Consider the following 17,407-nt stretch of genomic DNA (forward strand, 5'->3'; position numbering starts at 1 on the left):
GGGCCAACTGTGGATGGATGAGTCATAAAAGAGACATGGTTCGTACCACCTTACCTTGTCCTCCATGATCCACAAAATGGATAAACAATAAACGATAAACAATAGCACAGCATACTTGTTACAACCCGGGGCTAAGTAACTTATTTGCAGTGGGAAAGTCAACTCACCAAAGTTTAATGAATTAAAAAAAAAAAAAAAAAAGACAAAAAGCCCTTCCTGTTCCCAAAGAAAAGGTCCCGATGCGCAGGACAGTGAGGTGAACCGGCCAACCCCATACAGGGCCGTCGTCCTGTTGCCTCACCGCTACACCTAAATAAGAAAAAAGAAAAACACAACTGAAACCGTTAACAAAGCAAGAGAGCAAAGCAGAGCACACCTGCGCACATTTATATGCTCCGGAGAGGGCGGGCCAATCATCTGCTTCCTGAAAAAAATCCTAATTAGACAGTTTGACATGTCCATGTTTTGCTTCCAGCTCCCAAAGACAACCCCAAACAGAACCCAGGTACCGCTGGACAGTGGCTGATGCCTACTATCTCACCAAGCGTACCGACCCTAGATTCAACAGTGGAGCTGCCAGAAGGTCAAAAGCCTGCCGCCATACTGCATGACTTCCTGTTAGGTGCTGCCCCCTCTTGGGTGCTTGCGCCCATAACCCCATCAACCCGACAGCACAGACTGCCAACCCCAGCTGTTCTCTTGGAAGTGTTGCCGCTTCATTTTAAGCAGTCCTTCAACATCATTCCATTACTTGGAGAGATTTTGTTTTTGTTTTTTTTACTCACTAGCCTCTTCCCCACCTGGCCCTGTCAACCTTTACAGCCAAAGGAAAAATGTCTCCAATATCCCAGGCAGAGTACAATAATGGCTAGAAAGCAATTGAGCTGAAGCAGACAGATAGCATCCAGCTAGGCATAGCAGTACTTTGCTCAGAGGAAACCCAGTTTTTTTTTGCCAGCCTTTCTTTTCTACCATCTTTTTATCTATTTTTGCACAGTGCCAAAACCAGTTCATGGCTGCAAATCATGACCTGGAGTCTTCTTGAGTAAAGTAACGGTGCAGTGACCAGGCAGGGATTGTGGGGAAATGGTGAATGTAAAAGGTCATTAGGAAGCGCCCCCCTGTGTGTGTTTGTGGATGTTTGTGACTGTGTGGGAGCCCAAACCTTATGATGGATGGGGTGTGCCGACATGTGCAGCCCAGCAGACTGTGAGTGGATGTGGCTGGCCTCCCTCCCATCTCTTCCACCAACTCCTCACTCCCCTCTTTGCTTGGTTTCCTCCAGGGCCAAACATGTCATGTTGCTGCTACTCACTTCCTTTTTTTCCTTTTTTTTTTTATTTGAGGGGAGCGAGCCACCCACCTCCTGCTGTTCTCCGGTACTCTCTGACATTTAGTCCGATTGCGGGACACATGGCGACTTGGAGGCATCCGACGTGACCTACCTGCCATCTTCTTGTAATCAGCGTGCCGTGTTAGGGTCATCACGTTGGCCTGTCTGTCCATCCGGATCCAACATTGACGACCTTACGGCTTTGATAAAAAATACTTTGCATAACATATAATTGAGGGGTGCCCTCAGCCTTTCCCAGCGAGGGCTGCATCACGAGAAATGAAACGATGCAAGAGCAACTTTGATATTTTGTAAACCAACCCATGTAGATATGCTAAGAAATTATATATATTTTAAGAAACAACTTTGTGAAAAAGCTTATTATCAGTATGAACTTTGGTCTTATTTTCCAGATCTTTCAACTTTCTTCACAAATAATCTAATCATAAATGTTCTTATTATATTTTGACTTTATTTCCATATTATAACTTTTTCTCCATCCTAATTTTTCAAAAATTACAACGTTTTTGGTTTATTTCTTTCGACTTTAAAAAATGCTATTTTTTTCTTCAGTATTTCAACTCTATGCTGCTAAAATGATTTGTCCTCATAATAAGAGTGTATTCTCATAAAATTGCGACTTCTTTACTCGTTCGAATATAACTTTTTTTCTCTTAATATTTTAACTTTATTCTCTTAAGATGTCAGCTAATTGCAGGCAATAAAAAAACAGCCACAGGCTACAAATGGCTTTTGAAAAGTGCAAAAGGTTTGCCACAGACCTCCGTGGTGTCACACCGGCTGCTCGGAGCGTGTGCCCGAATACAGTGCACTTTTCTGGGCCACAGCAGATGGCTCCCTCCGCTCTATCCTCTGGTTCTCCTGATAGTACGGTGGTATGTGGTGGTAATGTCATCATATTTGATTAGGACAAATCAACAGGTATTTCCTCTTACCTCCAGATGTGCACAAACTACATCCATCCATCCATCTTCTATGCCGCTTATCCACACTATCCCAGCTGACTTTGGGCAAGAGGCGGGGTACACCCTGGACTGGTCGCCAGTCAGCGACAGAGCACATATAGACAAACAACCATTCACACCTCTAGACAATTTGGAGTCGCCAGTTAACCTAACATGCATGTTTTTGGAAGCTGGAGTACTCGAGAAAACCCAAGCACGGGGAGAACATTCAAACTGCACACAGAGATGCCCACCACAGAGATTTGAACCCAGATCTTTCAGATCTCCTGCCTGTGTGGCCAACATGCTAACCACCATGCGACCACACAAACTACAGTTAAATGTAAAAGTAAAAAGTAGATATAAAAATGTCATCGGTACATATCGGTCTTGAGAAGCAGAAAGAAACGATATCGTGCATCTGTACATTCAATAGTTGAACGTGGAAGGAAATTCTCACTGAAGCAAGTTTCACTCTGAGCATTTGCATCCGTCTACCTATCTTTAAGTCTTCGCTCTCTGAGGATTCAACTTGAAGTTTATTGGGATCCTCCGCTGACGTTCGTTCAGTCTGCCAGCTGCCAGCGCCGTCTTTTCTGTCTTCATTGTACCTGGTCGTCACCACTGTTTGTTCCAGGCAGAGGAGGATGTTTCAGGGTTTCAGGGACGTTCCTCCTTTGCTCTAATCAAGCGCACCGTCGCTGCACCAGGAAGCGCGTTGCTAGGTAACTGCAAGAACCCAGCGACGGGGTTCAGATAGTGGTCTCGGTGTCTGCCGAGAGCTTAATGCCACTGTCTTCCAGACGTTAAATATTGACGGAGTATTTGGAAAAGATACATATTCATCTCCGTTCTTTGTTTTGTGTGCAGGGGCTTGTGACACGTATGGCTTGTAAGTGAATTAATAAGCAAGTAAATTAGCCTTTATCTATGCTTCATTAGCTCCCTAATTGCATTGGTGACCTTTTTGAATCATTTTGGTACATGCTGCACATATGTCACACCAGGCTGGTGTTGAGGCTGTCGGCTGATAAACACCGATCACACTTTGATACGTGGCAGTTGGATTATGCTAATAAGAAAATGACAGACTCCCTCATCAATGTGTAGATTTCCATAAAAATGATATCTTTGGAAGATGACCTGTGTTGTCAATGCCCACAGGCTGGAGGCCGAGAAGGCCCGCGCAGCGGCGCAAGCTCAGGCTGAGACCAAGCGCCACGTGGAGGACGAGGTGTCCAGGATCCTGTCTGCAGAGCGCACCGTGGCCCAGGAGAGCATCCAGCAGGCCGTCCTCAGGGAGAGGATCGCCACCGAAGACGAGAAGCTCCGTGCTCAGCTCTATGTGAGTACACCCGTGTTTATATTCATGTACTGACTCCATGAACTTTGGGAAGTTTTTTCATGAAAACTCTTTCTGTGCACACGCCGAGCTGAATCTATGTGCCGCAATCGACAGGTCATGCCTGGCCCACTGACAAATGTCAGGGTTTTTGGCGTGTTGGCAACACTGTGAGCGAGAGTTCATTGATCCTCAGCTTCCACTCACAAAACACTTTGCACCTCAGAGTTGAGTACACACGAACACAACACACAGTAAGTAAATATCTCAGCCATGTCATTTAATATTCCCCATCTGTGCCTCTTTAACTTTCTCTTTGTATTCTCTTAAATTGCCACTATAAGCATTTGGCAGTGTATTGTTTTCGGGACTAAACACATTTTCTGTCCTCCAAACCAATGCTATTGATTATATAGCTCATTTCACACACTCATGGCCATAATAGGAAACATATTACTTTTTGGAGCCAGAGAGCGAGCTCGAAAGAAAGAGACTTGTGCACATTATTCTTCATTCTCGCAAATAAATTCATTGAGATGTCCTGAAACAAGTTCAGCTGAGAAAGCATTTGTCCTTCATTGTGGTACGGCCGGACATGTTGTTATTAAGTATCTTTAAAAGCCGGGTCAATATTCAATCAGGTGCTTTGACTGTATTTCCGTGTGCTTTTAATTGAATGTGGATTGACCTGAAGTCTGTTCTCCACATTCACTGCCGCTGAAAACATTTGTCATTGGAGCTCACTGCTGCTGTTGGGCGTGCTATCGATTAGCTACAACCAGCCCCCCCAACTCCTCCAACACACCTCTACTCATTAAGATACAGGTCACGGCGCCCTTCTTGAACAACATGCATTTTCTCGTCTTCGCAGCCAATGTGAAGAGTTATGCCTCCCCACGCTCAACTATAACAGGCGGAACGTCTGCAGCCATGCCACGTTACAGTTGCAGTCCAGGGCAAAAAAAAAGGTGTTTCGGATTGAAATTCAGTCCATTGATTCTGCATCGCAAGGCCCATCTTTGCTCAATTATAAGCTTTTGTTACAAACATGAATTTGTGCAATTGAATATGGTTATGAAAACAGCATTAAAATTAATGTAACCAAAGTATTGCTGAATGTACTTTTTTTGACACAGCTTGACCAACAATATTGTTTGGTCGCTAATCCAATAAAAGATTCATTAAAAGTCCATCCAAGAAAAGATGAAATTGGAAAAGATGGGCGTGCATGGTTATAGATCAATTTGTGGTGTGATTTAGGATATGACTTTTTATTTTTATTATTATTTTTAAGAAACTCTCTTCAACGCAATAGCCCCTAATTCAAACAACCAGTGGTTAGACCAGCACTTCCCATGCGAGCTCCCCAGACAATGACACAGCAGTCCGAAGGGGACGCAGCGCTGTAGCTGCAGCCCGTCCAACGTGAAAGTAACTTCACCACGGTACACCGCAGACATGTCCGCATGGTGGTGTTGCCGTTTCTTCTTCTTGAGGGTGGAAGGAGTCGAGTGGCAACCAGCTTTGTGGTGCATAACCGCACCTAGCATGTTGGAGTGTGGCCCAGACTCACGAACGTTATATGCCAACCGTATAGGCCCGATCTCGTGGCGGAAGCCGATATTATCTGCTCTTCAAAATACAGCGGATAAGCAGCTGATCCCCATCCTGAAGATCGGATCGGGACATTACTCTACTCCCCATACTTGAAATTGGAGAAACTTCTACTGTAAACATACAGAATATACATACGCATGCAGTATAGTTTTAAATATGAATATTTATGTACACTTATACATGTATATTGGGGGTGCACACACTTTTTCAGAATGCAAGATGCAAGTCAGAATGATCCTTTTTTTGCTGTAAAGCATAAAATGTGTATAAACGATAACCTTACGGTAAAAAATAGAAATGATCAGTATTTCACATTAACAGGTCATCAAAACAGTTAATATGATTCAATAATTCACAATTCAGTTCAATGTGGCAATAAATATAATGTCTGAATAGTTGTGTACGTAAGCTGAGTAGTATGTCAATAAAATAGCTACATCGTATTCATGAGACACACTTCATGTATTGCGTCCAGTTAGCATTTGCTATCAAACATTAGAGATATACAAGAAATGAAAAAGATTATGCAAAGACAATGCAGACGAAGTCAAGGCAGCATATTCAAACGCTTTCAGCAATGGGCACATTTTCCAATGCGCCGTGAAATAATAGTTCCACAAACGAAAGTGTAGAAAACACACATTTCTACAGAGGAGTTCAGGACGTGAAGCAAAGCCACTAAACAATTGATTTTGTGGACCGCTGGTCTGGTGTGGGTACACCCTGTGTTTGACTTCTGTGTGGTGTATGTGATGAAAGCCTAGCACCCTATCCTTCAGACCTTCCTGCCAGCACTCACTCCCCCTACCCGTGACAATCCTTCCATCCAGTCAATCCAGCAGTAATTGAAACGTCACAGGAGCGTGGGCAGGGTTGCTTCTTGTCACTCACTGTTGTCTTCCACGAGAAGAAGGCATGTTCAGTGTCAGGGTTCACACGTGTTCTGCCACTAGAAGACCATGGAGAAGGACTTTGACCAGTGGAGTTAATTGGGAGACTCGTTAGGCGTTCATTGGATTTAGGAGGTCAATACCAGGGAAGGTTAGTAGCCAGAAAGACTGTTGTGTAAAAAATAAGCTCACTCTTGATGTTCCCCTGAATGTAATCATGAATAATGATAAACGCTAGCATGCACGATTAATGTACTCTCTTCTTCACAGTCCGGAGTTAATTAAATCACTCAGGGAGCTCCATCATACCCCTACCTTTTTGGATGTTGAACGACGTGGCCCCTCGCGCAGCCAAACCCCGGTCCAGTGGCCAATCCATCACTGGTCACATGCTTTCACAGGCTGCAACCTTAAGGCGGTATTTTCAATCAAACCCAGAGCCATCAATCTCCCTGAGATCCAAACTGGCCCGAGCAGGTTCTACCTGGTGGCAATCCTTGGGTTATTTGCTAGTCCAAAACATCTTTTCTTAATGCCCGCCGCATAACATCAGGAAGTTCTTATATGATACTTGCAGGACGTATATGAAAGGAAATGTGCAATTCATTCATACTAGAGATGTCACCAGACAAGACGACATGAGAGTCGAATGAAAATATACATGACAATATATTGCAATCTACTGCTTTAATTTCTACTACGTTACCTGCATTGCTCCTCACACTGTGTATGCTAGCCGCCCCGCCTCCACGCATCAAGACAAACACACTGTATGACAGACAAAAAGGCTCACTCCATTCATGCCGCTGGTCTATGGAACAAACACGCCAAGGCGCTGAAACCAATGCACAGGCTAAACCATCTTCCTGCCTGTTTGGAGGCGGGAGACGAGGAAAACAGACACGCATGCATTATTGAGTTCATTTTCATTCATTGTCTGGTCAGTTCATAGGCCTCGTGCCCACGAGAAATCTTTCTGTCGTGTTTCTAGTACAGTAGTACCTCGCATAACGTAAACCTCCTTTTACGTAAATTCCACTGAACGTAAAGAATTTATGTACATTTTTTGCATCGTATTACGTAAGGAATTCCATATAACGTAAAGCGTCAAGTCCGTGCAAGCGACAGGGAGACTAACAGAGTACACTAGGTGACGCCTTCTGACTTCACGCTCTCATTAGCTGATTATCGGGGCACCGCCTATGCTCTCATCTCACTGGCTGATTATCGGGGCACCGCCTACGCTCTCATCTCATTGGCTGACTTATCCAGCGCGTCCATGTTTGTGTGTGAGCTCCCTTCCTCATCGTAGTCGCCCTTAAACTAGTTTGCATGCATTGAAATCTCTTCTTAATTTCATGACTTTTATTTGTGTTAAAATGAGCGTAGTCATGGGCCCTAAACCAAGTGGAAGTCGTAAGAAAAAAGGGAAAAGTTGTCGATCGAAACGAAACAGGAAGTTATGCAGAAATTCTGATGCTTTATGCTCTCATTGGCTGATTATCGGAGCACGCTCTCACCTCATTGGCTGACTAAGACATGCTGCTGCCTTCCTCATCGTAGTCGCCCTTAAACTAGTTCGCACGCATTGAAATCCCTTTTTAATTAGTTTTCTTTTCTTTGTGTTAAAATGACCGGAGTCATGGGCCCTAAACCAAGTGGAAGGGATAAGAAAAAAGGGAAAAGTGTCGATCGAAACAAAGCAGGAAATGATCCAGAAGCATGACGGTGGTATGAAATGAAGTGATGTTGCTAGACTATACGGCCGTTCCCCATCGACCATACAAACAATAATCAAACTTATTTATTACCTTATTTTATCTTGGAATGTTACTTTACTATGTTTATGCTGTTTTCTTATATTTTCCCACCCACATTTTCCCATATTTGGTGTACTTATTTTTAATATTTTGAAGGCCCAAAGGTGTGAGTTTGGAAAGATCTTGGAATGGATTAGGCTATTTACATGTATTTTACGCTTGGTATAACATAAAAACCCTATAACATAAAGGTTCTTGGAACGGATTATTTACGTTGTAGGGGCGTCTACTGTATTCTGTAAATTTCAAATATTCATTTATCATATTTTATTCATCATAATTCACAGAACAACATGCCAATGTTGTCAAATGTTACTTTTCCCCTCATCAGGTGTTCTATTATAAGCTTGGATGCATTTTTCCTACATGGCTACCTTACATAAACTAGTCTTCACCAGATGCACTTTTCCTCCCCCTTCATGTTTCTTGCTGTCGCATTTCAGATACAGACGACTGGACCAGGCTGATAACATGCTGACAATTTAATTTCCTCAGTATTAAAGGAGACTTGCTGGGTTTTGAATTGCTGCCCCTTGGTGGTATTAAAAAAAAATCTTTAAGAATCTTTTTTTTTTGTCAGATGATGGGAAAATTAGGAGTGGGGAGGAAAAAAAAGATCGCGTATTATCTTTTGTTTGAGATAAAAAAAGGTGTTGGGAGGGGGGTCCATTTTTTTCTTCCCTCCTCTTTCTCTCCCACGCTCTCTTTGTGATTCTGCTCGTGGACGGAATCCACTGAAGCATATCTTACATGTCGGCGGGCCCGACCTCACCGCTGCCCAGGGTGTGGTGCCCACACGCCGTGCCAGTATTGGGGTGAGTCGGGAGGTCAGTGCTTAATTGGCAGGCCATTTGCTGGCACTCACCCTGTTAGCTAATTGGCACTGCAAGTGGGCATCAACGGGGCTGTGAAACGGCAGCTCGTCCAGTGATTGATGGATGGATGGATGGATGGATGGATGGATAACGACGTCGAGTCAGCCTAGGCTGCACAGTAAACATACTGCCTCAACGTCAATGAATGGTGATGGGCGTTGTCATTGTATTGTATTGTATGTACTTTATTTATCCCACAGCGGGGAAATTTACTTGTTACAGCAGCAAGACAAGTAAAGAGAACAGTGTAAAGAAAGCATAGTGACTACAACATGGTTCAGGTGGTGCAGGTGTTGTAGAGCCTGACAGCGGTCGGTATGAAGGACCTGCGGAACCTCTCCTTCTTACACCGTGGGTGTAACAGTCTGCTGCTGAAGGAGCTGCTAAGGGAAACAACAGTGTCATGTAGCAGGTGAGAGGTGTTGTTCATGATGGATGTCAGCTTAGCCAACATCCTTCTCTCCCCCACTTCCTCCACGGAGTCCAGAGGACCGTCCAGGACAGAGCTAGCTCGCCTGATCAGTCTATTTATCCTGCTCCTGTCCCTGTCCGTGCTGCCCCCTCTCCAGCAGCCCACAGCATAGAAGATGGCTGAGGCCACCACAGAGTCATAAAAGGTCCGTAAAAGAGTCCTGCACACACCAAAGGACCTCAGTCTCCTCAGCAGGTGAAGGCGACTCTGGCCCTTCTTGTAGAGGGCGTGGGTGTTGACGGACCAGTCCAGCTTGTTGTTAAGGTGAACACCCAGGAATTTGTAGCTGTCTACCAACTCTATGTCCGCTCCCTGGATGTTCACCGGTGTAAAGTGAGATGTTTTCCTCTGGAAGTTAATGATCATCTCCTTTGTCTTGCTGGTGTTGAGCTGCAGCTGGGTAGGCTCACTCCAGCTGACAAAGTCCCTGATGACCGTCCTGTATTCCAGATCATTCCCCTCTGAAACACAACCAACAATGGCTGTGTCGTCGGAGAACTTCTGGATGTGACACTGTGTGGAGTTGTGTGTGAAGTCCGAGGTGTAGAGGGTGAAGAGGAAAGGGGAGAGCACCGTACCCTGAGGGGCACCTGTGCTGCAGAGTACCATGTCAGACACACAGTGACGGAGCCTCACATACTGTGGTCTGTTGTGGTCTGTCATGTAAAGGGACATTAGATTCCACCCCAAAAGCATAATGAAGAGATGACATTTTAACATTCATTTTAAGAAAACATCACTGAAAGTAGTCAAGCGCGTTTTTGAAATGAATATTGTGACACAAATTGATGCCAAACAAGATCTTTTTCAACATTTTTAAGACCAAATAAACCACTTTTATGGTAATATGATAATAATAATAATAATAATAATAATAATAGTATCCTTCAGTCTGTAAAGTTGCGAAATTTTACGTTTGTGGCATGTATTTTTTTTCCTCACAGTTTGTACTGTCTAACGTTTGCAGCATTTCTTGAAGTGCTGACTTTTCAGAGGCATTAAAGAGCAGCATTTCTTTTGTGAAGACTTTCTGTGCAGTGTCATTTTTGTCACCACCGCATAGACCTACACACACACACACACACACACACACACACACACACACACACACACGTGTGTATATTATGTTGAAGACATGCTACACTTACTTGCATTTGATTTTGTGTCCACCTGTTGACCATTACAGGAGGAATTGTAGCCCCTCTTTTTTCCTCATTCAATTTCTAATAGTTAGACATAAATGATTTATTTTTACTAAAACTAGTTTAACATATTTTTAGTTTTTGTCGACTAAAACTAGACTCAGATATTTGAAGTTTTTGTTGACTACAACGATCACATATAGGACTGACTAAAATGTGACCAAAACAAGAATACAGGTGAATATATGGAGGCCGGTTCATTTTCATTTATCGTGTGATTCATTCATTAATTTATTATTGCAAGACGAGAAATTTTCGTTTTATACCCATGACATTGCTAGTAATAAAACATTATTTTGACGTTATTTCATTAAAGTCTTAAATTCCCAGACAAAACTTTGAGACTTAATTGAGTTTATGTTACTATTTGTTGCCTGTTCTATTATTTTCCCACCAGAAGGTGTCTTGTATCTGCATCATGAACTCCTGATCAATGAAAGCTTCATCTGTGTGTGTGTGTGTGTGTGTGTTTGTGTGTGTGTGTGTGTGTGTGCGTGCATTTGTGCTTTTTGATTTGAATAGCGTGCTTTCGTCGGAACCTCCTTGCTCATTCTTTCATGAATAGTTCCTCTTGCTTCTGACAAGTGAGTTGTATCAGTTAGCTTCAGTGGAAGTGAATGTTTCCGCAGGAGCTAATGGTGCTGGCGGCTCGGGTTTTGATTGAAGGCTGGAAAAACTTTGACATGGAGAGAACAAAGACGGAGTGGCGTCAGGGAGGCTGTGAAGAGCTGAAAAATCTGGGTGATGTATGTGCAGGAGGCAGACAGAGAAGGTGGGGAATAAATAGAGGCGCCTGGAAAGAGCAGACAAAATACAGATATTGATTTACCAGGCAGTTTTGAAACAACCTCCAATTAGGAAACAAACACACACAAAACTGCATAAAAAGTGCAAACTTTGAACAAGCCTCAAGGGGGATACTTTTAGTACAATGGCTCTACAAGAAGCTATTTTGGGAAGGAATAGGGTGAAATAAGAGTCAGGCAGATCATCCAGGTGACCCTGGATCGTGCAATCTTGATAGACAGAAGCTGGAGGTGGACGGCGAGCCCCCTCCCAGCTTCATGAGGCCTCGGAGGACCACCTGCTGCGGAATGAATATGCATGTGTGCAGACAAGGATGCAAGCATATGGAGGCAAGTAGGGATCCTAAGGCTGCAGGTACAAGACAGCTGAGGCACATTCAGTCGCCGCCGTGTGAGGTCCAGTGTCAGCAACACATCCTGACGCTGTCGGTTTCTTGCCACATGTGTCTTTGCCCGTGTCTTGAGTTGGACATTCTCCTCACCTTCTACCTGACACAGGTTGTCCTCTTCTCGCCAGCATTCACTTCTGTCCCCGGGGGCCTCTGTTGTCCAAAGCTAAGCAGACCTTCCTCCGCTTCTGGGTCTTTCATATGTCCTCTGCTGTCAAGCGAAGGAATTTTCTGTGTGTGCTTCAAGAAGAATGTGTTCAATCTTTCGGCATATTCGGCACCTCATCTGGCGCCTTCTTCTTTTTGACTTGCTATGGGCCCCCAGCACTGGAGGCGACGTCACCTCTCGTCCATTCATTTTCAATGGAACCTGCGCGACGGTGCGATTATCACCAGTCTCCGTCCAGCCAAGCAACACACGAACGTGCAGGTTCTGTGCTCATGCATGTCATCGTGCACACGCTTGCTTGCGACGAGATCCCAGAAAGTTGAAACTTTCCATCGCGACGTTTCATTGACCGACCAGTGAGCGGACAGGATGCTATTCAGTACTCTCTCGCAGGTAAACGGGGGGGGAATACTTACCTAGAAAAGTATGGACAATCGGAATTCAAGTATGGAAAAATATTCAAGTTTCCATGATTGTTACCACTATTCTGTTTTCTAAAAGATAAAGTTATGAATAACGGATTGATCTGTTTTTCAAGGCACTTGCTAGGGCAGCTAAGATGTTGGTATCAGACCACACAGTGGACGACACATCCCAGAAAGCATTTGGGAAGATTGACAAGTTGAATGGCCAACGCTCCGCTCTTATCCTCCTCCGACCCGTTGTACGAGCTACATTACCTTGCTATAATCTCCTGGAAGTTCTATGCTGACATACAGGCGTACACATTCAGCATGATGAAAACAAACCATTAATTCTATAATTTACTTACACCATACTAGAGCTGCAACTAACGATTATTGTCTCAGTTGATTCGTCTAAAGCTTGTCGTTTCCATTAAATAAGTAATCGGTTAGGCCCTAGATGGTGCAAACCAAGATGAACTGAACACAAACAGTTAGTGGTTTGGTCCGCAACATATCACAAAAGAGGCTTGAATGTCCCTCACTCTTTGCCAAAGTCAGAGCTGAAGTGTGTGAATCGATCGCAACTGGACTGTTCAGGTTGTCTTAGAAGACGTTTTGCCTCATCAGGCTTCAGGCTTCATCTGTTGATGCTCAATGGCTAGTTGGGCCAAACACTGACTAGATAGGACAGCCCTAGTCTGATACAAAGATAATAGGTCTGCTTTCATGGATAACTAAGACAATTTCAAAAATATTCACATTTGAGAGGCTGAAATCAGAGGATATTTATTTTTAATCAAGAAACAATTAATCAAATACCAACATAGCTGTCAATTAATAGGATAATCGATTAAATAACTGATGCAAATCTAATCTATTTACTAAGTCTGGAAAAAGCATGAAATCTGGAAATGTCAAATCCGTAGGAACCCTGAGCCCAGCATCCTGGTCGAGACCATCTAACATATGCCCCCTCCCCCCCACGTCTTGGTAATGAAGGTTCAGCCCTTCGTATCTCATGCGTGTTGGAAGTGACAGATGATCAGGGGGCCTCCAGAGGTTGCGCTCCCCTGAGCTCGCGACAAAAGGCAGCTCCACCTCGAGACAATCAATCAATCAGTTTACACTGCAGGCGTCCGATCAGCCACTTAATCAATCCGGGAGGGGGGGATTGGTGTGGGGGCAGATGTTGTTGCCGCCAGTGCAGCGGTGGCGTCGCCAGCAAAGGCTGTGGGGCTTGAGGTGTCAGAGAGTAGAAAGGAAATTGATTTTTCATGTTTGTACCAGGATTTTGCAAGCTTCTCAGAGAGTCATTTCCCCAGATGTGTTCCCTGCTTTCCTGAAAATATCTTTAGAAGAAGCCAGCCCTAGTTATCTCTGATGAGATTATATATTACCATAAACCCCACTGTTTATGTTTGCCCAAAATAAACGAGCATATTTTTCAACAAATTTTGGGGGCGACTGCAAAAGGGATGTAAATAAGGATGTCCCAGGGTCATTAAGCCCTCGTTTGTGGTCAAAGTCAATGAGGTCCAGACTACACAAGGACACCACGTACATCTTTTGCCCTTTTGGCCTCCTGGTCCCTGACCTGGGCAGGTCAGCCATCTAACCCAAGAGGTCATTGGAGCATTACTGACTGTACAAAGAGATCCCAAGGGACGGTATCTCTTGTCTGGACCTGAGGTGTGCTGATGGCTTTATCTAGCACACTTCTCCAGGCATCCTTCATTTGTTTAGGGATCATTCTGGTTGCCATTTTGAATATGACATCTGTCAATTGTCATTCTTATTCCGTCCACACTCTTGGCCTTCATCCATCTCTCACCTGGAAGCTACACCTTGACCATGCCAATTAGCACCAAAGCACGGTCACATTGCGCTGCCCTTTGACCCTCCCCTCCTCCTCCCTTCGTGTAGGAGCACATAGTGGACTCCTCGGGTGTGCAGCTTTGCTGTCGGGTTGTCACGGGTTCCCAAAGGTTTGTTATAGATGGGCCCCCGGTGAGCAGCTCTGACCCCGCCGTGCTGCAGCACTCGCTTGGACGGCGTGAGGGAGCATTGATTGTGATGTTACTCCTGACAGGGGTGAGTCGGACTAGAGAAAGGTGGGGCGAGGCAGAAGGCACCGAGGTTATGGATGATGCGCTGTTAGATAATGTGATGATTTCATTTGAGCACAATCGATCTTGGCAGCCTGCATCTGCTGTGATTTATATGCATCAAGTGTAACTTTAAGTCTTCTCATTATATGACAATGCAGATGTCTTCATCATTGAGGTGTGAAATGAGGAATGCATGCCGAATTGCTGATTCTTTCTCCCCCGAGGGAGCCATGGATTTGTTTTCATTTATGTAGAAACTGAGCCAAAATGTATTAAAAGTTTGATTGATCCAGAGTTCCTCTCAAGACTGCGGAACCCCGCATCCGATTTCCTGCTGTGGTATTACTTTTGGTGTCAGAACACCCCACCAAATCCGTGGGGGGTAGCACAATCTCTCTGCCATCCTCCACCTTGGCTCAAACTTGCAGGTAGTTAAAAAAAAAAAAAACATGGTTGTCCTTAATTATTCACCAGCTGGCTAATTGATATTCACCTCGCCTAAAGGATCCGTTTAATCTGACCACCACAGTCTCGGTTCTATTGCCTTGTCACCCTGAGCCATTGTGCTACCATACTTAATAGGAACCCAGGAGAGGGTGGCCACAAGTTGAGGGCGATTTACAAGTTCACGCTTTATTACGTTTTAAATACTGCAGCCATGTTTCGCTCTCTCTCTGGTCATGTGAAAGTCTGTTTGTCTTTCCAGAAGTGAGTTCTCTGTCCAAAGCTTTTATCCTTTTTACTTTTGAAATTGCGTTAGCGATCGTGAAAGTGCGAGCTCAGTGGCGTATGAAACAACCGCGTTTTCCATTCCTGGTAAATCGCCTTTTATTGTCCTCAGTCTGTCGCTTCTTTCCTCTCTCGGATTCACTTTTGCTCCTCTCATTCCTCATTCCCTCAAACCCACACCCCGGCTCTTCATTACGGGAACAAAAGGTATACGGGCAGCGGTGAGGCCTGCGCCATTGTTTGGCCTTTAGCATGATTAGATTATCTTTTAAAATCGGCTGAATAGGGGCGATCATTTGGAAGTAATCCTGACATAGTGTACGTGTCCGGGACTGAATGTGTCGTCAAGGAGGCGGGCCAGCATGCCCGCGAGCAGATTTAATGTGCGCTCACAAGAGAGGGGAGAAAACCCCCCCAGGGTACTCATTTTCTATCACAACCTCTCCTCCTTTAATGGCACCTTAAGTCTCGCCTTCAGCACACATTTATCTCCCCGCCTGCCCGCTCGTCCTCTGTGGATACAGCTGCTCCGGCTACTGTGAGTATCTATGTGTGCTTGGGATCAGCGTCTGAGGTTCTTGCTTGTGTCCTGCCGTCTGAGCGTGTCTTTTGTCTGCAGAGCTCTCCAGCCGCAACGTTGAACTTGAACACTTGACTCACACCCCCAAATGAGGTTTATTGGCTTCACACAAGATATGCAATGTGCATCAAAGTAGACAGGTGCAGAAACTTTGGCAGCCCTGTCATTTTGTTGATTTGAATACCTGTATTTACCTAGCGCTGGTTAATTGGAACAAGAAATGGGTTTTAAGCCTTGAATTTCATAGATAGATGCATCCAGTCATCTCATCGAAGGTATTTCAGGTGAATAGTTGCAAGTTGTTTTTCTCTTTGAATCTCCTGTGAAGACGGGCAACATGGGGTCCTCCAAACAGCTGTCAAATGATCTGAAAATGAAGATTGTTGAACACCATGGTTTATGCGAAAAAAGCTATCCCATAGATTTCATCTATCAGTTTCCAGTGTGAGGAAAATACACAAACACAGTTATTGTTAAGGCCAGGAAAAATATCAGACAAAGACAGTGAAAGAAAAGCCACAGACCACTTCTGAAGAACTATAGGAAGACCTCGCCTGAGGTACGCAACATTTGGGCAAGCAAGCTTCATTTTGGAATAAAGTGCTGTGTCACTATTACTGTACACTCCTGTTATTCTTTGTTTACACCACATTGCGCAGGCTATGGGATCACTGCAGGGACATCACTGCTAGCATAGCGAGCTAACTAGTTAGCCTCTCCAATTTACTTATTCTAAACTTAAAGTGTTTTGAATGGAGTGGGGAAGAAGGACAAAGAAGCCAAAAACTTACCGCTTCCACACGGAATGAGAGGAGAACCTCCCCCCCCCCACTCGATCTCAGTCATGGCATGTGGGCTCAGTAGCCAGTCTCCATGTAGCGTGAAAGGTAACGTCATGTTTCAAGACATTAATGATGCCTAGTGACCAGAATGCTACAGTACATATATAATGTGTCTTTCAATATTTTATCATAATAATATGCCATAGTCAGCCATGAAACCGCAATAATTTATTATTAATTTTTTTTTAAATCAGTATAGCGAGGGACAACTGTAATCTGATTACTTGTTTTTTTGCTGATACCAATATTGGATGGGGACACCCCTACTGAACAGTTCAGCCCAGTACACCATGGAAAAATCCTGACCCATGACAGGCATACCAGAACACATCTGGAGGAATGGGTCACTATCAGATATTGCAGACCGTGTACAGAAACCCAATCAAATGTGAACCATACCAACAAGAACCCTGGCCTTGATGTTGGACTGCATCGCAGGCATAACGCATGCAGCTCCACCTGCAAGTCAATTGCGTATTTCAACACTGATGGTTATCACTGCACAGGGAAATTGGACGAGCTAATGCATTTTTTTCTACATTAGGTGTACTTCCTTCATTATCTCGTTCTCCTTCAAACAAAGCGCTCAGCTTCAAGGCCTCATTTGCATTGCTGTTATCCTCCAGGACGATCCTTTGCAGAATGTCGCCGTATGACTTTAATGCATACATATGAAGAAGGGTAGCCTACATAGGTTATATAAAGTGGAAAAGTGAGTATTTACGTCCCGAAATAGTGCATCGTAAACCTCCCCCTCCAAAGTCATAGCTGAATACGTCTTTGCTTCAATATTCTTTTTCTTCTCTGCCCCCTCACTTTCTTTCAATTTGCTTCCTAATCAGGAGATAGGACTTAAGGTGA

General features: G+C 44.3%; 1 protein-coding gene across 8 annotated transcripts in view; it reads left to right on the forward strand.

The window, feature by feature from the left end:
• Positions 1–17,407, forward strand: part of chchd3a (coiled-coil-helix-coiled-coil-helix domain containing 3a) — a 62,137-nt gene that overhangs the window by 18,241 nt on the left and 26,489 nt on the right. For 6 of the 8 annotated variants that reach the window (XM_054800911.1, XM_054800914.1, XM_054800913.1 and 3 more), the window contains 2 exons: positions 3,463–3,643; positions 17,389–17,403. In XM_054800911.1, the coding sequence (XP_054656886.1) occupies positions 3,463–3,643; positions 17,389–17,403 (196 nt within the window). The other 2 variants (XM_054800918.1, XM_054800912.1) reach the window with 2 other exon arrangements.

The sequence above is a fragment of the Dunckerocampus dactyliophorus genome, chromosome 15 (genome assembly GCF_027744805.1).
Source record: "Dunckerocampus dactyliophorus isolate RoL2022-P2 chromosome 15, RoL_Ddac_1.1, whole genome shotgun sequence".
In the NCBI taxonomy this organism is placed as follows: Eukaryota; Metazoa; Chordata; class Actinopteri; order Syngnathiformes; family Syngnathidae; genus Dunckerocampus; species Dunckerocampus dactyliophorus.